The sequence below is a fragment of the Schistocerca cancellata genome, chromosome 7, assembly GCF_023864275.1.
Source record: "Schistocerca cancellata isolate TAMUIC-IGC-003103 chromosome 7, iqSchCanc2.1, whole genome shotgun sequence".
Lineage (NCBI taxonomy): Eukaryota > Metazoa > Arthropoda > Insecta > Orthoptera > Acrididae > Schistocerca > Schistocerca cancellata.
In genome coordinates this window covers 343,742,774-343,768,887 of record NC_064632.1, presented here as the reverse complement: position 1 = coordinate 343,768,887, position 26,114 = coordinate 343,742,774, and the positions used below count along the sequence as shown (strand labels likewise).

The window sequence follows — 26,114 nt, the reverse complement described above, 5'->3', positions numbered from 1 at the left end:
GGTGTCAATGTGTTCTTTTTTCCATTTCCAGGAGTGTATTAAGCGATTTAGACGGTTTCATTTACAATGATCGTGGCCTCATATAGAAAATTAATTTCCTGTGTTAATATTAATTTTGTACTGGGTGATTATCATTAAAGTGTAGTTTTTCACAGAGATCCAGAATTGGCTGTGATTATCGTATGGCAGCGAAACGTGGTAGATATTCTAATGCGTTAATACAGAACCGATTAATCCTGCAAAAAAACTAGTTCCAGTTCTGGCCACCAGGTGCAAATCTGGCACTGTGAACGCAAGGAAGAATAGCCTAGTAATGTTTCCGTATGTTATGGATTAGGAATGGGACACGGGCAGAAACGGTCAAACAAGTGAGAAAGCTGTAATGTTGATTTTATTGTTAACCGCCGCTTATACAACTTGTTCAATATGAGCGCCGGAGACGTCGATGAGTCCGTAAAACTATATGACCAATAGTTCTCGCAGTAGTTCCAGTGGAATCTAAGCAACTTGTTCCCGCATACTAGCCTTCAGATGAGGTAAAGGCCGAACGTGAATTGGATAAACACGTAGATTCAGATCAGGTGATCTTGCAGGCCATGCTTCTGGAAAACCTCTGGAGGTAGATGTAAACGTAGTAAGTTGACGTAGATGTAGGTGACACGTTCGTTGAAGGATGAGTTAAGCAGATCTTTCACGAGCAGATCTTGCACAAAAACAGTGGTTTCCACACAGATCCGCTCTTCCACTGTAGGTATCACATGCTGTACAAGGACGTCCCGATAAATTGTAGACGTCACGGTACACCTAAGAGGTCCTCTGGGTACATTCTCTTCAAAGAAGATCGGCCAGTGAAAAGGCTCTTCGTGCAGAACACGCGGTTTAACAGTTCTGTATACTCACTGCACACTGTAATGTAAACTGTGCCTCTTCACTCCATAGAATATTGTCTGACCAAATCTCATCAGCTTCGAGTCGTGCCAGGAACCAAAGAAATTCAGTACGTTGCTGCGGATCGTGAGGTTTCAGTTTCTGCACCGTCTGGCTCTAGTATGGGCACCAGACCGCAAAACTTTCCATACTTTTTACCATTCACATGAAACCACGCGAGCAGTAGCTCTGTGAGGGCCATGTGCTGCAGGGTCAGTTACAGCAACAGCAACCTCATCAATAGCTTGTACTCGCATTGGAAATCTTCCTCTTCCAGGTGTGCACCACCAAGATCACCTGAGTTTCCGAATTTCATTATCATCTTTTTTAAAGCATTTAATGACATCGGGCTTCTCCTAAAACCTTTCAGACGGCGATACTCTACATCTACATTTACATGGATACTCTGCAAATCACATTTAAATGCCTGGCAGAGGGTTCATCGAACCACCTTCACAATTGTCTATTATTCCAATCTCGTATTGCGCGCGGAAAGAACGAACACCTATATCTTTCCGTACGAGCTCTGATTTCCCTTATTTTATCGTACAGATCGTTCCTCCCTATGTAGGTCGGTGTCATTTTTCGCATTCGGAAGAGAAAGTTGGTGATTGGAATTTCGTGAGAAGATTCTGTCGTAACGAAAAGCGCCTTTCTTTTAATGATTTCCAGTCCAAATCCTGCATCATTTCTGTGACACTCTCTCCCATATTTCGCGATAATACAAAACGTTCTGCCTTTTTTTTAACTTTTTCGATGTACTTCGTCAGTCCTACCTGGTGAGGGTCCCACACCGCGCAGCAGTATTCTAAAAGAGGACGGAGAAGCGTAGTGTAGGCAGTCTCCTTAGTAGGTCTGTTACATTTTCTAAGTGTCCTGCCAATACAACGCAGTCTTTTGTTAGCCTTCCCCACAACATTTTCTATGTGTTCCTTCCAATTTAAGTTGTTCGTAATTGTAATACCTAGGTATTTAGTTGAATTTTCGGCTTTTAGATTAGACTGATTTATCGTGTAAGCGAAGTTTAACGAGTTCCTTTTAGCACTCATGTGGATGACCTCACACTTTTCGTTATTTAGGTTCAACTGCTACTTTTCGCACCATTCAGATATCTTTTCTAAATCGTTTTGCAGTTTGTTTTGATCTTCTGGTGACTTTATTAGTCAATAAACATCAGCGTCATCTGCAAACAACCGAAGGCGGCTGTACCATTGCAGCACTATAATTGCTGCCATACACATAAAAGTTTCACTAACAGCCAACTATATTTCTTCTCAATAGCTATACTGTTCACTCACGTTATGATTTGTCAAAACACAATGTGGATACCATACCGTCATACAAACAGTGTGCAGGGCCAGATTTGCACGTGGTGGGCAAAATTGGAACTAATATTTTTCCAGCGTAAATCGGTTCCTCATTAACACGTTAGTATATCTACCAAGTTTCGCTGTTGTACGATAAACACAGCCCACGTTGGACCCCCGTGAGGAGCTGCACTTTAATTATAATCATCTGGTATGTGGTACGGTGCTAAGACGTTTCTAGAGCCATTAATACGTCCAGTGGAATTCCACAGTCAAGAAAAATCGTGTGAAGTCGTTTGCGTTTTCAAATCTTAACTGTATATGTATAGTACTGTAAGGTGGCTGAATAAACGGAGGTCAATTTCGCAGCTTACATAAGAGTTTTGTACATCATAACAGGAAGGTGAGCATGACAGCTAATTTACTTTGGCGGTAATGAGCAGGTTTGCCTATAAGTATGTAATGCAAAACAGATGACAATCGACAGTGTTAACACACCGCTCCTATATAATGCATGTCAGTGAGCAGAAGGTGAAACAAGCAGTGAGAGGAAACGTTTTGTGTGGAAGCAAGCGTGGGCAGAAGCAGAGGCCATACCACGGGAGGCACCACGAAAAGCTCTTAGAGGGTGTCCCGCAGTGGGAGTCAGCGACCGGACAGGTGATGCACACCGGAGAGCAAGTAACGGGCCACCAGAAGTAGGACGGAAAGAAGCTTTAGAAAACTGCGTTTCGGAATTCATAATGATTATTAACAAACCCAGTGATGCAGTTGATCACGTGAACAACGAATGATACACATGTGATGTATGCATGTATCTTTTAGGTGTCTGGAGCGGGTACAAAACGTCCGATTGGCGGAAACGAACTAGGAAGGAGTACAGTGCAGAGATTTCGACGCAGTTCAATGGTAGGGCCCTTGCAGAGAGAGTTTCCACAAAATAAGAGGAACGCTTCTATTGGTCTAAAAAAGCCGTGACGTGGAGAACCAAAGAACCCAGCTGGGGAGGCAGTTCGGCTACGAGAAAGACAAGAGCGAAATTATCGCGGACTTCTCTCTGAACTGGCGTCAAGTGCACAACGGGGTAGATAACACTCTGTACGACGCGGAGGAGTAATTTGAGTGAACACTGCATTCACTGCGGCTGACATTCAGCTAGATATTAGCTGTAGCGTCGTTGAGCTCCAACTGTGGATAAACGAACCAGACAGATAGTTAATTGTCCTTGCGAGGACTGAGAGGGCATTTTAATATGCACGCTGCTCCAGCCATGTGCGTGCATATCGCAATATTCCAAGACTAGGGATGAGTACATGTTTTCTTTCATAACGAGAAACATAGGGAGAGTTTCTGCTGGAAAAATCAGCAAAGGCTTAATTAGTTTTTATAGGAATTTCAGAGGACGAGAGCAGCCATGCAGATGACAGCTCATCGCAGCTAAGGTAAGTACCATGAGCAGAAGCGTAAACTTGTTGTTTCAACAGCTTGCGTCCACTTTAAACTCGAGCTACCTTGGGTAATCTTTTGCTCAACTTGTCACAAAACTAACCATCCTCCGTAGACTTGATTGTCATCCTAAATAGTACCGAACTTTGAACCGGAATCATGACGTAGTTGTAAGAATAATTTTGTAAAGAAACTTCTAATTATAATTTACCATTGTTGTGTTTAGGGTTATTTCACTTTCTGAGGACGACATGCGTTCGTTTGATAACTGTCGTAACATTGTCACATTGTAAACTGTGTAAATGCGTGTATTTCTGTGATAAGATTGCAACATTAAACCAAAAATATTTACAGCTTTCACAGTTATTGTTCTGACCTCCAAACCTTACAGTATATGTAAAGGGAAACTGAGTTGGGGGTCAAGGATTTTATTGAACGTGTGAAAAACCGTTCCTAAGCTTCAGTGAAGCGGATCTGAAACAGTGCTCGATGTGAGAATCAGTTCCTCCGCCTGCCTGCTTCATTCGCAGACGGGGCGGCAAGAATGATTGTCGGTGCGACACTGTGTAAGCCGTGTTGGGGTTTTTGGGGCTGGACAGTAAAACATTCCTAAAACAAGAGCAAAAATGTTATTAATGAACTGAATATGGTAGAAACTGTGAAAATAATAGCATAATAATTAGTTCGAAACAAGGTCTGTAGTTAGTTCTAGAGTTCTAGTCGTATGTAATAAAGCAAGTAATAAATAAACTTCGTGCTCGCACTAATTTTTATACTTTAATTGCATATCTCATTGCACGAAATATATCTGGATGGAGTAATTAATTCTTTATTCTTTTAAAAGCTTTCCGGGATTTTAAGTGTATTTTTACCAATGCAGTTTTACTAAAGCGTCGTGGAGTTAAAGCTTCACCCCAAGTGATGTAGTGTTTACGTTTACGGATATGTACAGCCAGACTTTTTTTAAGCACATCATAATCGCCTTTGACCGTAAAATTATTTATTTATAAAACCTAGTATTACAACTTCGGCCGTGTGGGAGTTATTAAGTGCAGTACTGTGAAGTGCAAAAACGGAGCGCATACACTTAAGGTGCGACCAAATAGTTAACGTTTGAGGGCGTTGCTGCAGCTTATATCCGATTCAGCACGACTCCGATGCGTTTACACCGGACAGTCAAAAAGTGTCTGAGAAGCTTGCACCTTTTCCGAGTTATTTAGCATTGAAGCTCGCCAATCAGGTATTCGCGCGCCCAAATTCAAGCATTTGCAGCTGCTAAAATGCGGTAATGCACAGACATCTGTGGATCCGCGAGTTACCACTTGTTCAAATGCTCATTACCAGCTAAAATATTCCTTTTTCGGAGGCGATAACCAGAAGCTAGGTGAACAAAAGCTATGTTTGTTCGATTTGAAAAAACCAAACGAAGAACGCATTTGGCAACTCTCTCTCTCTCTGGCAGGCTGCTTGAATTTGCGCGCTGGACGACATGATTGGCTAACTTCAGTGCTAAATCACTCTGAAACGGAGCGAAGTATCGAACTTTTTCAAAGAATTATTTATCGGCACAACGTACCCTGCGACACCCTAAAATACTTTTCAGACTGTTTGTTACCACCTACATAAGCACCGACATGTAAGCGAGGGGTTAGTGTGGGCTTGGAACAGAAACTTTTTACCGCCCCTTATAGAATAGCACTCTTGCCATGCAAGCGTCAGTTATGGAATGAAAACAAAATACATATTGTGATTCTTGAGTTTCTCCCGACGTATTTGCTAATCAATATATCCATGGGTGTACTGCCGGTCTACAGTGTCCAACGGGCACAATATTTCGGCGATCATACATGTCGCCACATCAGGTGAACTGACGGACTGAGCTCCTGTGAACGTGCCGGTACGGAGATCCGTACGCTATGGCTGCTCAGAGGGAACTGGCTTCGGTCGCGGCGAAGGGCCGATTTAAATACCCTCCGCCCGCGGCGCGCTCCCTCCGCTGTCCGCTCCCCGCGCCACGGTCGCGCGGTGGAACAGATTGCGACGGCGTCTGAGATGACGTCGGTGTGATGGCTCTGTCCACCGTGGTCGTCACAACTATACGTTTGCTCGAATTACTCTTGATTAACCCAATCTCTGGTTCCCAAGCCTTGCTAAGATTATAGACACAGTCACGGTTTATGAGATCGTCATTGGTGCGAATTTCGATGGCCTCTCTAACAACGCTGTTCCAGTATTTCGACATCTGTACCAGAATCCTCGTGCGTTCATACTCCACAGCGTGAATTTCCGACAAACAATGTTCAGCGACCGCCGACTTGCTCGGATACATCAGTCGAGTGTGCCTCTGGTGTTCACGGCATCGATTCCCGACGGTACGCATCGTCTGACCAATATACGACTTGCCACATTGACACGGAATCTGGTATACGCCGGCCTTCCTCAAACCGAGGTCATCTTTGGCGCTCCCCACCAGTGCACGAGTTTTATTCTGAGGACAAAACACAGTTCCGACCCGGTGTTTCTACAAAATGCGGGCGATTTTTCCCGAGAGTGCGCCTGTATATGGAATAAACGCAGTGCCTAGCTCCTCCCTCGTGATTTCATCCATCTCCACAAGTTGTGCTGTAGTGGTTGGGCGGAGAGCACGTTGAATCTGCCACTCTGAGTACCCATTTTTTCGAAATACAGTTCTCAGATGTTCCAATTCCTGGGGTAGACTCTCTGCGTCAGAGATAGTGCGCGCCCTATGTACTAGAGTTTTAAGTACCCCATTCCTCTGTGAAGGGTGGTGGCAGCTGTCTGCGTGCAAATACAGATCAGTGTGCGTTGTCTTCCGATACACCCCATGACCTAGGGTGTCGTCAGTCCTTCTCTTGACGAAGACGTCAAGGAAAGGTAATTTACCCCCCGTTTCAGTCTCCATAGTGAACTTGATGTTGGGGTGTATCGAGTTTAGATGTATCAGGAAGTCAAGGAGTTTATCCATACCATGTGGCCAGATGACGAACGTGTCGTCCACGTAACGGAAAAAGCAAGTAGGTTTCCATTCGGAAAACCATTTGGGAACCAGCGATTGGGGTAATCAAGAGTCAATCAAGCAAACGTATGTTGTGACGACCACGGCGGACAGAGCCATCACACCGACGTCATCTCAGACGCCGTCGCAATCTGTTCCACCGCGCGACCGTGGCGTGGGGCGCGGACAGCGGAGGGAGCGCGCCGCGGGCGGAGGGTATTTAAATCGGCCGCCGCCGCGACCGAACCCAGTTCCCTCTGAGCAGCCATAGCGTACGGATCTCCGTACCGGCACGTTCACAGGAGCTCAGTCCGTCAGTTCACCTGATGATGGCGACATGTATTATCGCCGAAATATTGTGCCCGTTGGACACTGTAGACCGGCAGTACACCCGTGGATATTTTAATTTAAAATACATATTACTCGCAATGTGCTCCGGCATATAACTGCCTTATGGATGACATGATGGGAGTGGTATTCGATATATGTACTCAATTTTTGCAGTACTCTACTCGATAATGGTCACACGGCCGAAACTGCAATAGTGGGTTTCATAAACAACCAATTTTACAGTCAAAGATGACCCAGATGTACTTTAAAACATTTTGTTGGGTTCTGAACCCTAACTGCAAGAACTTAATGAGTACGTCAATAATTATTTCCCGTCTGGCAGGGAAGGGAGGAATGATAGTATGAACAAGCACCCTCCGCCGAGTGCCTCAAAGTACCGTGCCTAGCACAGACGTATACGTACATGTGGATACTTGGAGCATCAATTACTACCGCCAGCAGTACAACTGGGCGCTTCTTAAAGGTAACCAGCCTTGCAGTTGCTGAACTCTTGCCAGAGACTTCGACAATGCTCCATTTGTTTTCGTTCCCCTGACAACGAACGAAAAACCATGGGGTTGTCTTCGTGCTTGGACTGTAAGCTATGTGAAACAGTGATAGCCCCTGCTTTCGTGCCTTGTAGAGAGGCCTTCCAGCTGGTAGCCTATGCATTGTTTTGAATCTTTTATCTGCTGTACCGATATAATTATCCTACCAGTCCAAAGGCTAAGGCAAACTGCATCCAAGTGCACAATTTCTCTTGGCAGATGATGCAACTTCGATTTCACAAGACTGTGTCTTCTACATCAGCGGTTGTTAAACTGTGTTCCGCGTAACCCTGGAGGACCGCTTTTGTTCTGTCTCTTGCTTCCCATACTTATGTGGCACATAGGGTGAGCAGTAATGTGCAACTGTTCGTTGATGACGCTGTTGTAGACGAGAAAGTATCGTCGTTGAGTGACTGTAGAAGGACACAGGATGACTTAGTCAGGATTTCTATTTGGTGCGACGAATGGCAGCTTGCTCTTAGTGTAGAAAAATATAAATTAATGCAGGTGAATAGGAAAAACAATCCTGTAATGTTAAAATACTGTTTTAGTGACGTGCTGCTTGAGACAGTGATATCGACTGAACATCTAGTCGTAACGTTACAAAGCGTTGTTAGCTGAAACGAGCACGTAGGACGAGCGAACGGTCGACCGGTTTATTGGAAGAGTCTGAGGAAAGTGTAGCTCATCTACAAAGGAGACCGCGTGTAGGACTCTTGTGCGACCCATTCTCGAGTATTGTTGGAGTGTCTGGCATCTCCACCAGTTCCGATTGTAGAAAGTCGTCGAAGCAATTGAGCAGCGTGCTGGTAGATTTCTTACCGGTAGGCTCGATCAACACGCAAGTGTGACGGAGATGCTTCGTGAACTAAAATGCAAATCCCTGGTGGGAAGAGGATGTTCTTTTCACGAAACACTGCCAAAAAAATTTAGTGAACAGGCATATGCAGCTGACCGCAGAATGATTCTACTATCACAGCCTACGTTTTGCGTAAAGACCGTGAAGATAAGGTAAGAGAAATTAGAGCTCTTACAGAGACATATAGATGGGCATTTTTCCCTCTCTCCATCTGCAAGTGGAATAGAAAGGAAATGACTATAGGGGACACATTGTACCCTCCGCCATACACTATACGATGGTTTCCGGAATAAGTATGTAGATGTAGATTGCCTAGCTGTGATTAAAGAGTATCTTTAAATTAAATGAAGCTCCTCCCCCCACCTCTGTCCCCCCCCCCCCCCCCCCCCCCCCCCCCGTCCACACACACACAAACATAGAAAATTACACTGCTCTTCCACAGCTAGTCGCACCAAGGAGTACCGTATTAAGGGCCTCATGAGAATTGAGAGGACAGAGTATGCAGCAAAGAAACCAGTCGTGTGAAAACTGCTCACATGATCGCGTAGCGGCATCGAGGGGTACGAACTGAGAGCAACTTCATAATTGGTCCTTGTGTAGGTACATGGTGAAAGACCCCGGATATGGTAAAATTAAAAAAAATATTGAAAAAGAAAAAATAATGAAGCAAAGGCCGACCGTAAGCGTCGACAAAGCTATTAATTATGAATTCGCAGTAAGGCGCAGACAAATGAACATAAAACATCATTCACTTTTCTTTGTACGTGATTTTGTTTCACCCTCTCATATGTAGAAGGATGGTTAAGATGTATTGCTCTAAGTATGACCTGCTACGAGTGTTTTGTATTATATGTGATTATGGATCAGAGAAGACTTAACAATAGTATTAAGTATTTTTATTGAAGTGAAGTGGAGCCAAATTGGGAGGGTTCCCTTAATCTTGAGAGGCACTGGTGGCCTTGGAGTCGGCTGCATGCATCTACAATTGAAATGTAAGGGAGGAAGTCCATGGTCTCATTTGGTAAGATTAACAGAAGTATAAGAGCCCATACAGGGAGCGACAGGCTATTTACAATTTGTATAGAAACTAGATGGCAGTTATAAGAGTCGAGGGACATGAAAGGGAAGCAGTGGTTTGGAAGGGAGTGAGACAGGGCTATAGCCTATCCCCGGTGTTATTCAATCTTTATATTGAGCAAGCAGTAAAGGAAACAAAAGAAAAATTTGGAGTAGGTATTAAAACCCATGGAGAAGAAATAAAAACTTTGAGGTTCACCGATGACATTGTAATTCTGTCAGAGACAGCAAAGGACATGGAAGAGCAGTTGAACGGAATGGATAGTGTGTTGAAAGGAGGGTATAAGATGAGCATCAACAGAAGCAAAACGAGGATAATGGAATGTAGTCGAATTAAGTCGGGTGATGTTGAGGGAATTAGATTAGGAAATGAGACACTTAAAATAGTAAAGGAGTTTTGCTATTTGGGGAGCAAAATAACTGATGATGGTCGAAGTAGAGAGGATATAAAACGTAGACTGGCAATGGCAAGGAAAGCGTTTCTGAAGAAGAGAAATTTGTTAACATCGAATATAGATTTAAGTATTAGGAAGTCATTTCTGAAAGTATTTGTATGGAGTGTGGCCATGTATGGAAGTGAAACATGAACGATAAATAGTTTAGACAAGAAGAGAATAGAAGCTTTCGAAATGTGATGCTACAGAAGAATGCTGAAGATTAGATGGGTAGATCACATAACTAATGAGGAGGTATTGAATAGGATTGGGGAGAAGAGAAGTTTGTGGCACGACTTGACTAGAAGAAGGGTTCGGTTGGTAGGACATGTTCTGAGGCATCAAGGGATCACCAATTTAGTATTGGAGGGCAGCGTGGAAGGTAAAAATCGTAGAGGGAGACCAAGAGATGAATACACTAAGCAAATTCAAGAGGATGTAGGTTACAGTAGGTACTGGGAGATGAAGAAGCTTGCACAGGATAGCGTAGCATGGAGAGCTGCATCAAACCAGTCTCAGGACTGAAGACCACAACAACAACAAGAGCCTTCGGAAGACGAATAATATAACTAAAATATATATATACTGATGGACATACACACACAATAAAGGAAGAAAGAAGCGACGAAAGGCAAAATTAAGAATAACTCAATTTCGTACACGCAGAACATTTACTAATAATTCAATTGTACTATCCTTCATTTTTTCCATTTTAATTATATCGTCATTTTATTATTATTCTTATACATCCTTTAACAACGAGACACTGGTAGCTCTTTAGCTTTGACGTTCAGATTTGTTCACTGAGCAGCTCCTTCACCATCTGGCTCACATTATCAACTCCATCTAAGACGGTTCCTTCAGCAATCCCTCCTGGCTGTTGGCTTGTACAGACGCTGAGCAAGTATCTCCCACAGTTGGCAAGGCGAAGCCATACAGTATCAAAAGCAAAGGACACGCCTTGTACATTCTATCCTCGGGGCATCCCTTCGCCTAACGGCTACAACTGGTGCTGTTTTTCTGTCATCAAGATTTTCGAGGCAGCTTTACTGCACTTATTTGCAGCATTACTGTGAATTTAAATAAATTGGCTATCGATGTCGCATTTAATGGGAAGGAGTGCGAAGGGAGGACAGTTTAGTGAGGTGACTAACTGTTTTTGCAGTTTACGATTATTATGTTTAAACGGCCGACTGAAGGTTGGTACTCCCAAGAAAAGCCACTTTTAATTAATTATTTCATAGGAACAGATACGTTACGCGATACCCATTCATTCCTCTAATTGGCAATATTCTATTAAATTATTTACTTTACGATTATTAATCAGAGTAGGGCAGCTGCAGTCTCTCGCACCCGTTTTAGAAACCAATCGTTGCAAGGTCGCGCAAATTCCCGTAAATTACAGGCCAGTGGTTTGTAGGCGCATAGATAGCGCCCGATAGCGTCCAGATGTGTTCGATTCACTTCAAATCGGGCGAATTTGGTGCTCAATAAACCAATAAGTGTTCACTATCACGCGCCTAAAACCACTGTAGCGCGATTCTGGTCTTGTGACACAGACAGTTATCCTGCTGGAAGATGCCATCGCCAGCAGGGAAGACATCAACCATGAGAGGAGTACGCGAAAGAACTTGCCCCCCTTCTAACAGCCGTGTACCGCAAGCCTCTAGAGGAACGGAAGGTTTCAAATGATTGGAAAAGAGCACAGGTAGTCCCAGTCTTCAAGAAGGGTCGTCGAACAGATGCACAAAACTATAGACCAATATCTCTGATATCGATCTGTTATAGAATTTTAGAACATGTTTTATGCTCGCGTATGATGCCATCTCGGGAAACCCAGAATCTACTCTGTAGGAATCAACATGGATTCCGGAAACAGCGATCGTGTGAGACCCAACTCGCATTATTTGTCCATGAGACCCAGAAAATATTAGATAGGGCCTACAGGCTCCCAGGTAGATGCAATTTTCCATGACTTCCGGAAGGCGTCCGTTCCAGTTCCGCACTGTTGCCTGATAAAGTAAGAGCCTACGGAATATCAGATCAGCTGTGTGGTTGGATTGAAGAGTTTTTAGCAAACAGAACACAGCATGTTATTCTCAATGGAGAGACGTCTACAGACGTTAAAGTAACCTCTGGCGTGCCACAGGGGAGTGTTATGGGACCATTGTTTTTTACAATATATATAAATGACCTAGTAGATAGTGTCGGAAGTTCCATGCGGCTTTTCGCGGATGATGCTGTAGTATACAGATAAGTTGCAGCATTAGAAAATTGCAGTGAAATGCAGGAAGATCTGCAGCGGATATGCACTTGGTGCAGGAAGTGGCAACTAGCCCTTAACATAGACAAATGTAATGTATTGCGAATACATAGAAAGAAGGATCATTTATTGTATGATTATATGATAGAGGAACAAAAACTGGTAGCAGTTACTTCTGTAAAATATCTGGGAGTATGCATACGGAACGATTTGAAGTGGAATGATCATATAAAATTAATTGTTGGTAAGGCGGGTATCAGGTTGAGATTCATTGGGAGAGTCCTTAGAAAATGTAGTCCATCAACAAAGGAGGTGGCTTACAAAACACTCGTTCGACCTATACTTGAGTATTGCTCATCAGTGTGGCATCCGTACCAGGTCGGGTTGACGGAGGAGATAGAGAAGATCCAAAGAAGAGCGGCGCGTTTCGTCACAGGGTTATTTGGGAAGCGTGATAGCGTTGCGGAGATGTTTAGCAAGCTCAAATGGCACACTCTGCAAGAGAGGCGCTCTGCATCGCGGTGTAGCTTGCTGTCCAGGTTTCGAGAGGGTGCGTTTCTGGATGAGGTATCGAATATATTGCTTCCCCCTACTTATACCTCCCGAGGAGATCACGAATGTAAAATTAGAGAGATTCGAGCGCGCACGGAGGCTTTTCGACAGTCGTTCTTCCCGCGAACCAAACGCGACTGGAACAGGAAAGGGAGCTAATGACAGTGGCACGTAAAGTGCCCTCCGCCACACACCGTTGCGTGGCTTGCGGAGTATAAATGTAGATGTAGATGGCCCGGAAGTGTTTACCTATTGCTCACCGATTACCACCATAGCCTCCCTCCCCCCGCTCCCAAAAACAGCAGATGACTGTCCCCCGTAGGATAACATGGCTCCCGCAGTCCTGCATCCATGGCGTGGAGCAAGTTTCGAGCAACTGTTGGCCTACATGACGGTATACCCGAACACGACCATTGATCTGGTGTGACAAGAAACGCGATTCAGCTGACGAGATGACAAGTTTCCATTGATCCACGGCCCAATCTCGACGATGCAATAATAACTGACGATGTTTCTGTCTCAACGTGGGAACACGTAGTAATCGTCAGCTTTAAAGAGCGGGCAAGCCTGCGACGTCCACGTTCTGTTATGAGGCGTGGACGTCCAACACCTCCTCACATTCTTGTGTTTTAAGCGCCCTTCAACCAGTTTCCATCGACATCACGGCAGTAGAACGGGAACAGCCGACCATCTCCGCCATTTCCGAGCTGCTCGTTAACAGACGCCGGCCATGACAATCTTATGTCAGCGGATTTCCCCACAAGCGGCTCGTATCGCTATCAGGATGATTCCCCATTCGCCTCTGCTCCTCTTGTCCGGGGCGAATCACCTAGAACTTGCTCCGCAAATATTACGGAAATGGAAAGCGCTGTTGACGTGTGCTTTTCACAGAATGGTTTTGTAGTCACGGGCTCATATTGTTACCCAATAAACAGATTGTAGTGACACTTATTAAGTACATTTTTTGTGCAAACCTGGAATAACGCCTACTAATATTAGCAGACTATAGACGGGAGGTCATCCAGTAAAACAGAAATAATATTCGGAGTTCCCCAAGGAAGTGTTATAGACCCTCTATTGTCCCTGATCTATATTAATGACATAGGAGACAATCTCAGTATCCGTCTTAGATTGTTTGCAGATGATGCTGTCTTGTAAAGTCATCAGATGACCAAAACGAATTGCAAAATGATTTTGATAAGATATCTGTGTGGTGCGACAAGTGGCAATTGACCCTGAATAAAGAAACGTACTAAAATAAATCCGCTAAATTTCGATTACGCGATAAGTCACCCAAATCTGAAGACTGTAAATTCAACTAAACACTTAGGGATTACAATTACAAATACCCTAAATTGGAACGATCAGACAGAAAATCTTGTGGGTAGAGCCAACCAAAGATTGCGATTCATTGACAGAACACTTAGAAGGTGCAACAGGTCTACTAAAGAGACTGCTTACACCACGCTTGTCCGCCCTATTCTGGAGTATTGCTGTGCGGTGTGGGATCCGCATCAGATGGGACTGACGGATGACACCGAAAAAGTACAAAGAATGGCTTCAAATGGTTCTGAGCACTATGGGACTCAACTGCTGTGGTCATCAGTCCTCTAGAACTTAGAACTGATTAAACCTAACTAACCTAAGGTCATCACACACATCCATGCCCGAGGCAGGATTCGAGCCTGCGACCGTAGCAGCAGCGCGGCTCCGGACTGGAGCGCCTAGAACCGCACGACCACCGCGGCCGGCAAGTACAAAGAAGGGCAGCTCGTTTTGTACTATCGCGAAATAGGGGAGATAGTGCCACAGACATGATACGTGAATTGGAGTGCCAATCATTAAAACAAAGGCGTTTTCCCTTGCAACGGGATCTTCTCATGAGATTTCAATCACCGATTTTCTCCTCCGATTGCGAAAACATTCTGTTGGCACCTACCTACATAGGGAGAAATGATCATCACAATAAAATAAGAGAAATCAGGGCTCGCACAGAAAAATTTAAGTGCTCGTTTTTCCCGCACACCGTTCGAGAGTGGAACGGTAGAGAGACAGCTTGAAGGTGGTTCATTGAACCCTCTGCCAGGCACTTTATTGTGAATAGCAGAGTAATCACGTAGATGTAGATGTAGATTAAAAGTAGGAAAAGTAGTAAAAGCACGTTAGTGTTTTCTGTTGCCGGATTCTAGTCCAAATCGTTTATGAGATATCATATTTTGAAAAGTTCCCACACGGACACTTGCGCAATACTTGTGGTAGCACACAATAAAGAACAACACAAGTGCATACATAAGTTATGTGGATTCTGATCAGTAACGAGACAACTGACTGTCACAGGTTGTCTTCAAAATGATCACCGGCAGCGGCAATTCACGCTTCCAGTCTGCTGTGGAACAACTGCTGTACACGTACTAGCGTTTCAACGGAGATGTCAGAGCAGGCTACAGTAATACGTTGTTGCATATCATCGGGTGTAGTTGGTATATCCTTGTAGACAGCGACCCAGCTTTTCCCACAGAAAAAAGTCTACAGGCGTCAAATCCGGAGAACGGACCGGCCAAGGTACAGGTCCTCGGCGTCCAATCGCACGATTTGGAAACAATTCGTGAAGACACGCTGTAGTACTTCGTGCACAATGAGCTGGGCAGCTATAATGCTGGTACCACAGGTTCCTCCCAGTCTGCAGCGGAATGTCTTCTAGCGTCCGTGGAAGATAGTGTCTTAGGAGATTGCGATACTTGTGCTCGTTCAGTGTTCTATGAAAGCCGGGCGTATGAGCTGGTGGTTCACACAAAACGGTTATATTCACTGCACGCTGACGTTCTACCTGACGAGGTCAACGAGGATTGTCCACAGACCAACAGTCCATGTTTCTGCGGTTTACCTGACCGTTATTGGTAAATGGAGCTTCATCACTAAACAAGATTCATGATACATCTGGAGTATCCTGTCGTAATGTCTATGTGCAGAAGCTAACACGATTGTCATAATCGTTTCCATACAGCACTTGATGAAGAGAGATATGATAGGGATGGAAGCTAATTCGATGGAGAATGCGTAGGGCACTTGCCTGACTCATGCCACTTCCTCGTCTGATGGTGTGGAAGCTAATATGTGGATCAACTGCATCAAGAACATTAGTTTCCCCAGCTTCTATCGTCACTTCTTTCCTTCTGTAACGCTGTCTAGGTGTTACACTACCACTTTCGCGTAACTGGTTGATAGACAATTGCCAAGGTGGTTAACGTCTACTGGAATATCTTGCCGCATACACTGTACAAGAATGAACTGCATTCTTCCGAAACTCTGTATACACCATGGGCATGTCGGCTTTTTCTGTATTTCTAAATCCCATCTCCACTCATGGCCTATTGCTTGGACCGTCACACAATGGCTAGCAAGTCGCAATGCTCTCAAGGAACAGACAATCGTGCTGTAAGCAAACAATATCGTACCTATCAACTACGCAGGTTGAATGGCACAAACAAGAGTCCGTGTGGAAACTTTGCATAATACGACATCTCGTAAACGACTCCACTAGAATCTTGCGACAATCACCACTGACATTCTAATTTATCCTACCTGTAGTTTTTTACTATTAGTGGGCATTCTTCCATTTAAAAAAATAATTTATCCTACCTTTAGTTTTTTACTATTAGTGGGCATTCTTCCATTTAAAACAAATGTAAGTTTGCACAAGAAATACAATTTCTAAGCACTACTGCAATCTGTTTATTGGATAACAATACGAGCCCCTGACTACCAATTTATTCTGTGAAAGCCGGCCATCAATAGCGATTCACATTTCCGCAATATTTGCGGTGCAAGACTTAGGTGATTCACATGTCCGAAAGAACAGACACCATATCCATTTAAGTGTATAGTTCTGGCAATACCGGCCATGACCTCCTTCTTCTGTGCGGAAGCACACATATTCCTCGAACTGTTACGGGGCTTAGTAAGAATGTCTTCCACGAGTAATGAGTGTGTTGGGGTGGGACACTACGAATGTAGTGGACATACAATGTTAGAATGTGGGTCTCGCGGGAGGCGTGCGCGTGATAGTCCCTGCAGTCGCACTATCCTCTGTGCCATCGGTGGCTCAGATGGATGCTGGCACGGTAGCTCAGCATGTTCGGTTAGCCTCTGTAATAAAAAGAAATGAGTAAAGGAATCCACGATCAACTTGAAAGGATGTCATGTGACGTCCACCCAGGCCAAACGCAACGAACAATACCGAACAAAATGAAGAAAAAAAAAGATGCATAGAGCGTCTGCTATGTTAACATGAGATCCCGGGTTCGAGTCCCGGTCGGGGCACACATTTTCACCTGTCCCCGTTGATATATATCAACGCCCGTCAGCAGCTGAAGGTATTAATATAATTCCAATTTAGTGATCATAATGCTTTTACTTAACATTTTGTGTCAAAATGTGAAGATGATTATGCAATTTTATTTGTTCGCTCGGCATATTGGCCTTTGGCGCGCATATAACAGATGTATAATATCATTACCCGCGGTCCAGTCACATCGATGTGACCATCGTGTATGTTCGATGTTCAAGAGCAATAATCATTCACAGACGGCAGATAGTAGCAGTAACAGTAGAGGGTACACAGTCTAAGTAGGCTGTTTATGTTTTCTTATTGGCAACGTTACGTAGCGCTCTGTATGAAAATCACTGGCTTTGCTGTGTGCAGTCTGTGGCTAGTTTGCATTGTTGTCTGCCACTGTAGTGTTGGGCAGCGGCAGCTGGATGTGAACAGCGCGTAGCGTTGCGCAGTTGGAGGTGAGCCGCCAGCAGTGGTGGATGTGGGGAGAGAGATGGCGGGGTTTTGAAATTTGTAAGACTGGATGTCATGAACTGCTATATATATTATGACTATTAAGGTAAATACATTGTTTGTTCTCTATCAAAATCTTTCATTTGCTAACTATGCCTATTAGTAGCTAGTGCCTTCAGTAGTTTGAATTTTTTATTTAGCTGGCAGTAGTGGCGCTCGCTGTATTGCAGTAGTGCGAGTAACGAAGATTTTTGGTGAGGTAAGTGATCTGTGAAAGGTATAGGTTAATGTTAGTCAGGGCCATTCTTTTGTAGAGATTTTTGAAAGTCAGATTGCGTTGCGCTAAAAAATATTGTGTGTCAGTTTAAGCACAGTCATGTATAATTGTTCAAAGGGGACGTTTCAACAGTGCGTCTATCCTAACAATAGTCAGGTATATTTTCTTTGGTGTTTCAGGAGATAATGTGATATTTAGTTTTCGCATTGTGCAGGTGGAGTCAACCCAAATATACACTACTGGCCATTAAAATTGCTACACCACGAAGATGACGTGCTACAGACGCGATATTTAACCGACAGGAAGAAGATGCTGTGATATGCAAATGATTAGCTTTTCAGAGCATTCACACAAGGTTGGCGCCAGTGGCGACACCTACAACGTGCTGACATGAGGAAAGCTTCCAACCGATATCTCATACACAAACAGCAGTTGATCGGTGTTGCCTGGTGAAACGTTATTGTGATGCCTCGTGTAAGGAGAAGAAATGCGTACCATCACGTTTCCGACTTTGATAAAGGTCGGATTCTAGCCTATCGCGATTGCGGTTTATCGTATCGCGACACTGCTTCTCGCGTTGATCGAGATCCAATGACTGTTAGCAGAATAAGGAATTGGTGGGTTCAGGAGGGTAATACGGAACGCTCTGCTGGATCCCAACGGCCTCGTATCACTAGCAGTCAAGATGACAGGCATCTTATCCGCATGGCTGTAACGGATCGTGCAGCCACGTCTCGATCCCTGAGTCAACAGATGGGGACGTTTGCAAGACAACAGCCATATGCACGAACAGTTCGACGACGTTTGCAGCAGCATGGACTATCAGCTCGGAGACCATGGCGTGATGGTATGGGGTGCCATTGGTTACACGTCTCGGTCAGCTCTTGTTCGCATTGATGGCACTTTGAACAGTGGACGTTACATTTCAGATGTGTTACGACCCGTGGCTCTACCCTTCATTCGATCCCTGCAAAACCCTACATTTCATTAGGATAATGCACGACTGCATGTTGCAGGTCCTGTACGGGCCTTTCTGGATACAGAAAATGTTCGACTGCTGCCCTGGCCAGCACATTCTCCAGATCTCTCACCAATTGAAAACGTCTGGTCGTTGGTGGCCGAGCAACTGGCTCGTCGCAATGCGCCAGTCAGTACTCTTGATGAACTGTGGTATCGTGTTGAAGCTGCATGGGCAGCTGTACCTGTACACGCCATCCAAGGTCTGTTTGACTCAACGCCCAGGCGTATCAAGGCCGTTATTACGTCCAGAGGTGGTTGTTGTGGGTACTGATTTCTCAGGATCTATGCACCGAAATTGCGTGAAAATGTAATTACATGTCAGTTCTAGAATAATATATTTGTCCAATGAATACCCGTTTATCATCTGCATTTTTTCTTGGTATAACAATTTTAATGGCAAGTAGTGTAAACAGTACTGCTCATGGCGTTTCTCGTGCGACGCCCATTTTCGACAGAAATAGTGTGTTTGATTCCCGTTACAAACAAAATGATTTTTAAAGTGGAAGTTCACGTGTCCATTCGAAGAGCCGTTTCAGATTAGTGCTATATTTAATTTATCGATATAACAGGGACAGTAAAACCCGAAGAACAATCAGTACTCCAGTAGCGACAGCACTGCCCTGGCCCAAGCTGACTGCTGCCGCCAAGCATGCAGCGCTACTGAGTCGCTGATGGAAATGTGTGGCTAGGGCCTCCCGTCGGGTGGACCTGTCGCCTGGCGCATATCTTTCGAGTGTACGCCGCTTCGGCGCCTTGCTTGTCGGTGGGGATGAGATGATGATAGTAGAGACAACACAACATCCAGCCCCTGAACGGAGAAAATCTCCGACCCAGCAGGGAATCGAACCCGGGAAGCCGAGTTCGAAATGGTTCAAATGGCTCTGAGCACTATGGGACTTAAGCATCTGAGGTCATCAGTCCCTTAGAACTTAGAACTACTTAAACCTAACTAACCTAAGAACATCACACACATCCATGCCCGAGGCAAGATTCGAAACTGCGACCGTAGCGGTCGCGCGGTTCCTGGCTGTAGCGCCTAGAACCGCTCGGCCATCCCGGCCGGCGAAAGCAGTTATGGAAGAGTTATACGTGGAGACGAGAATCCTCGCCTTACAAGCAGACAAAGGCACAGAGGAAACTGCGATCATAAAGATGATTCTATGGCGTATTGGAAAAGAACTGTTTTTATTCCAACACTGGACCATGGCAGGACTGACATGAGAGAACGCTTCGCTGAAGAAAATATTTATCATTTAAAATTCAGCATACTTTTGCCCTCACAACTACTGAAACATGACAATAATGATCTGACACCTAAATTGAATCAGCGCTTAACTGAACTACCGTTCTTTGAACTAGTGTGTAGATCGGTCGGCAGAGAGAGGAAGCTGCATTTGAGTTTCAGCTGGGAGTCTGGATAGCGCTAGTCGCGCAGCGTACGTTAAGATAGCTGGATAGCACAGTGGTTATTATAGAAGCCTCATAGTCCGGAAAAGCAAGATTCACTTTCCCGCTCTACCATCCTGATTTGGGTTTCTCGCATTTTCTTGAAATTTGTCAGCTTTAGTATCACCCTTGTCCTATGCGAGCTTATGACACGGTCCGGGTGGCCTTGCTTCTAGCTTACTTTCTGGTGTAAATTCCGATTGCTACATAAATCCATAGCAGAGAGTGTCTATCGTAATATTAAAGTACTGTGCTGCCCATATTAGCCCTGTATTTAGCCATATTTGTAATTTTTCCTTTGGGAATGGTCAGTTTGCTGAACGACTCAAGTACTCAGTAGTAAAACCACTTCATAAAAAGGGAGAAAGGGATAATGCAGATAATTTTAGACCTATTTCTATACCATCAGTGTTTGCAAAAGTTATTGAAAAGGCTGTGTATGTAAGCTTAATTGATCATTTTATATCACACGATTTGCAATCCAATGTACAGTTCGGCTTTAGAAGTCGCTTAACAACTGGAAACGCTACATTCTCTTTTCTCTTTGAGGTACTGGATGGGCTAAACAAAAGGTTTCGAACGCTTGTTTAAGGCATTTGATTGTGTTGATCACAAAATATTGCTCCAGAAGTTGGACCATTACGAAACACGGGGAGTATCTCACAATTGGTTCACCTCTTACTTTAGCAACAAGCAGCAAAAAGTCATTATTCACAACGTTGATAACGGCTGTGATGTGGGATCTGAGTGGGGTACTGTCAAGTGGGGGGTGCCCCAGGGATCAGTGTTGGGGCCACACCTGTTCCTTATTTATGTAAATAATATGCCCTCTAGTATTACGGGCAACTCTAAAATATTTCTGTTTTTGCTGATGACACTAGCTTGGTAGTAAAGGATGTTGTGTGCAACATTGATTCGGTTTCAAATAGTGCAGTACATGACCTCAGTTCATGGCTTGTAGAAAATAAACTAACGCTAAATCACAGTAAGACTCAGTTTTTACAGTTTCTAACACACAGTTCAACAAAACCTGAGGTTTTGATTTCACAGAACGGGCATATGATTAGTGAAACTGAACATTTCAAATTTCTAGGTGTTCAGATAGACAGTAAGCTTTCGTGGAAAGCCCATGTTCAGGATCTTGTTCAAAGACTTAATACTGTCATTGTTACTATTCGAACGGTATCAGAAGTGAGTGATCGTTCGACACGAAAATTAGTCTATTTCGCTTATTTACATTCGCTTATGTCGTGTGGTATTATATGTTGGGGTAACTCTTCCCATTCTAAAAGGATATTTTTGACTCAGAAACGGGTGGTTCGCGCAATAAGTGGTGTGAGATCACGAGCCTATTGTCGACCTCTGTTCACGAGTCTGGGTATTTTGACATTGGCCTCTCAATACGTATATTGCTTATTGTCGTTTCCTGTTACCAATATTAGTTTATTCCCAAGAATAAGCAGCTTTCAGTCGGTTAATACTCGCCAGAAATCAAACCTGCATTTGGATCGGTCTTCCTTAACTCTTGTGCAAAAAGGTGTGCAGTATACTGCTGCACCCATTTTCAATAAGCTGCCACTCGAATTCAAAAATCTTAGCAGTAATCCACGCGCTTTCAAATCGAAACTGAAGAGTTTCCTCATGGGTCACTCCTTCTATTCTGTCGAGGAGTTGCTTGAATAATTAAGCTGATTCTTATTGTATTGCTGATAGCGGTTACTTAAGCTTATGGACTGAATTTTTTCCGGTTCATCAACATTTAACTGTTATTACTTTTATGTTGTAATTTCATGTACTAACACGTTCCATGACCTCGGAGATTTGCTCCTCAGTTTGGTCCTTCGGAACTTGCCGTGAAAATAAAATAATATAAAGATATTCGTCTACTATCACCATACTCGTTTTGCGTTCGTATTTGTCAGCTGCTTGATACTTTTTGGATACTTCGAAGTCAGTTGACTTTAAATGCAAGTAACCTGTTGCGCACGACACGTGCTGTTCGCGTCACTCGCGGCGCAAGGAGGGTTACGTCCTCCAGCCTCCAGCCAGCGTACCTTGCACCTGTCCGAAGACCTCAAACTCGACGGACACGATGGCTGGTCCGTCCTGCACGCCCATGCTGATGGGGTACGGGTTCGCCGTGCTGACTGCTGCTTCTGCCGCTGACTGCTTGTCTTCCCGTGGCGGCCGCCCGGCCTGTACTGCCCTCGCTGCACGCCGACGCCGCCTCCGTCGTCTCCGCCGCCGGCGCCGCCGCCGCTGCCGTGTCCGCCGGTCTATTCCTGGCGCCGAGACGCCGCTGCGCCTGCCACAGACGCTGACCCTTGGCTGTCGCCGTTGCCCAGTAAACAGCAGGCAAGGCCGGACCTTTACTTTGCAACACTGCACTACTTCGTGGCTCAAGTACACGCACTCCTCGACTATCGGACAATGATAAACGTGCTGCCTGCCATTGAAATCGCAACTTCGAGACAGATGGTAAATAACGAAATTTTCGTCATTGCAGATGTCAGTGTAGAAGGACGAATATACGATTATTTAAAAAATGGTTCAAATGGCTCTGAGCACTATGGAACTTAACATCTCAGGTCATCAGTCCCCTAGAACTTAGAACTACTGAAACCTAACTAACCTAAGGACATCACACACATCCATACCCGAGGCAGGATTGGTACCTGCGACCGTAGCGGTCGCGTGGTCTCAGAACCTAGAACCTAGCACCGCACGACCACAAAGGCCGGCATACGATTATATTTGAAGGTGATTCGGAAGTGTACAAGATGCAAAATTTACTACACAGAGTTGCCACCTCTGGCACTAAGAACAACTGTAACCGAGCTGGGCATCCAGTCGAACTGAGCTCGAACGACAGACAGGTATACGTCATACACAGGAAGCGGCTACACGGATAGCGGGAACTGTGTGGAGGGTTTGGGCGGTTTGTTGGGTTAGAGGGTCTCGGAAAATTACAGAGAGGGCGTCAGTCTAAAAGAGTGCAGGATACATACACGAAAGTAGATCCACCAGAAATCGGTATTGCAGTTGTAAACTGTCGTAGATGTGTTGGAAAAGAACCAGAGCTCCAACCTAAGCCCGCTGAAACTTTTAAAAATGTCGGGAATCGGATATATCGATACTTAGTAAAGTTATTACCCCTCGGTAGAAAAATACTATCGATACATCGATATATTACTGGTGAAAATGTCGACGTACCGGCCAAAAAATATCGGCTGCACATTGTAAATATACCGCTGGTTTCAGAGCTGTTTGTTTATGTATTGATTAATTATTATATATATTGTACATCAACAAGCTAGCAGCCTGCCCATCCCCCTTAAGGCAAGAACTTAAAGAAAAACGATACACGTTCAATCTTGGCGATAACCACTTTGCTAACAATGGTAACTGCATGTTATTGGCAGAATAAAAGGTTTCCGATGGATCCTTCGTTCGGTTTCGTCACACACCGGATTTGTGTGGAACACTTCATATCGACTTCCCTGTTTCGTACGTTTCTGCAAACGCCAGCGAACTAGCAGTTGTAGTGTCAAAATTGTGTGGTGAAGTCAAACGTTGTAGTTTCTGTTGGTAGCGCCGAGCGCCGGTTACGTCTGCATATCCCCTCACACGTCTCCGCCCATCGCTATGACCTATCTTACCATTTACATATTTGTTTATCATTTTCAGCAAATGTTTTTGAAGAATGCCGATGTGAATAAATGGCACACTAGTCGCGTTAAAAATTGTTTTTAACGCAACGCGTGTGCTATTTCGTCACATCGGATGTATTGTTATTCCATTCACACTCCCATTCCCCGGTGCAATCGGACTTTTTCTTTGTAACATCTATACTTGCTTCACCCACTCAAAGAGAAGACCGGACGTGATGAAAGCTCAAACAGTAGTAACACTCCTTCACTCGGTGAAAGTAAAATTATGTTCTACTAGAATTTCAAAAGAACAAATATTTACCGAAAATTGCAAGAAAATGTAAACAGAAATATCGTCACTCGATATCGCCATTTCGATATTTATTCATCTATATCTGGGTGAAAAAGTCATCGCCGATATATACCAATATTTTCTGGAAAAAATATCTGTATTTTATCAACAGCCCTACTCCAAGCGCTGGTAGAAAGCACTGAAATTCAAATCGTTATAGGTACAGAAAGCTGGCTAAAGCCGGAAATAAGTTCATCCGAAATTTTAGCAAAGGACCTTACCGTGTTCAGCAAGGATAGATTAAATACAGTTGGTGCTGGACTTTTATTTCGAAAGAAGTAGCTTATCTTGTAGTGAAATTGAAGTAGATAGTTCTTGTGAGTTATTATAGGTAGACATTGTACTTGACAACCGGAATAAATCAATAATTGGTTCCTTTTACCTTCACCCCGACTCTGATAATTTAGTTTCTGAGCAGTTCAAAGAAAACTTGAGTCTCTTTTCAAACAGATACCCCACTCACACAATTCTTCAATCTCCCTTGATAAGTTGGCGAAAATATATGTTTAAGGTCTTTGCTAGGCATAAAAGTCTTCCGAAGTAGTTCTGAAAGCGTCATGGGAAAATGATTTTGAACAATTAGCTCAAAAGCCCACTCGAAGTGTAAATGGTTGCGGAACCATACCTGACCTCTTTGCAACAAATAATCCTGATCAAATAGGGAACATCATGATGGCTGCAGAGATTAGTCAGCACAAGGCTGTTGTAGCGAGATTGAATACCGTACCATCCAAACCCACCAAAATTAAGCGCAAAGTACATCTATTTAAAAAGGCAGATAAAAATTCGCTTGAGGCCTTCTTAAGAGATAGTCTCCTTGTCTTCCAATTTGCTTATGTAAGGTTAGACCAGATACGGTTTAAATTCAAAGAAATAGTATTGATGGCAGTTGAGAGATATGTACCAACTAAACTAGTAAGAGATTGTACTGGCCCCCCATGGTACACGAAACAGATCGGAAAACTCTTGCAAAGGCAACGAAAAAAGCATGCCAAATTTCAAAGAACACAGAACCCCCAAGAACAGAAGTTCGAAATTTAGCGCCAACGTTAATGCCAGATGCTTTAAACAGTTTCCACAGCTAAACTCTGTCTCGAAATCTGTCAGAAAATCCAATGAGATTCTGGTCGTATGTTAAATGCACCAGCGGTAAGTCACAATCAATACCTTGACTCCAGAATGAGATTTTCACTCTGCAGCGGAGAGTGCGCTGATATGAAACTTCTTGGCAGATTAAAACTGTGTGCCCGACCGAGACTCGAACTCGGGACCTTTGACTTTCGCGGGCAAGTGCTCTACCAACTGAGCTACGGAAGCACGACTCGCGCCCGGTACTCACAGGCTGTGGCTAAGCCATGTCTCCGCAATATCCTTTCTTTCAGGAGTGCTAGTTCTGCAAGGTTCGCAGGAGAGCTTCTGTAAAGTTTGGAGGGTAGGAGACGAGGTATTGGCAGAAGTAAAGCTGTGAGTACCGGGCTTGAGTCGTGCTTCGGTAGCTCAGTTGGTAGAGCACTTGCGCGCGAAAGGCAAAGGTCCCGAGTTCGAGTCTCGGTCGGGCATACAGTTTTAATCTGCCAGGAAGTTTCATATCAGCGCACACTCCGCTGCAGAGTGAACATCTCATTCTGGAAACATCCCCCAGGCTGTGGCTAAGCCATGTCTCCGCAATATCCTTTCTTTCAGGAGTGCTAGTTCTGCAAGGTTCGCAGGAGAGCTTCTGTAAAGTTTGGAAGGTAGGAGACGAGGTACTGGCAGAAGTAAAGCTGTGAGTACCGGGCGTGAGTCGTGCTTCGGTAGCTCAGTTGGTGGAGCACTTGCCCGCGA

General features: G+C 44.3%; 1 protein-coding gene across 1 annotated transcript in view; it reads right to left on the bottom strand.

Annotated features, from left to right (window-relative positions):
• LOC126092003 (acylphosphatase-2) overlaps positions 1-22,506 on the bottom strand; it is a 163,934-nt gene extending 141,428 nt beyond the window's left edge. The window contains exon 1 of the mRNA XM_049907379.1: positions 22,343-22,506. Within this exon, the coding sequence (XP_049763336.1) occupies positions 22,343-22,406 (64 nt within the window). The 5' untranslated portion in view covers positions 22,407-22,506. The remainder of the gene's footprint in view (positions 1-22,342) is intronic.
• Positions 22,507-26,114: the final 3,608 nt, after the last annotated feature.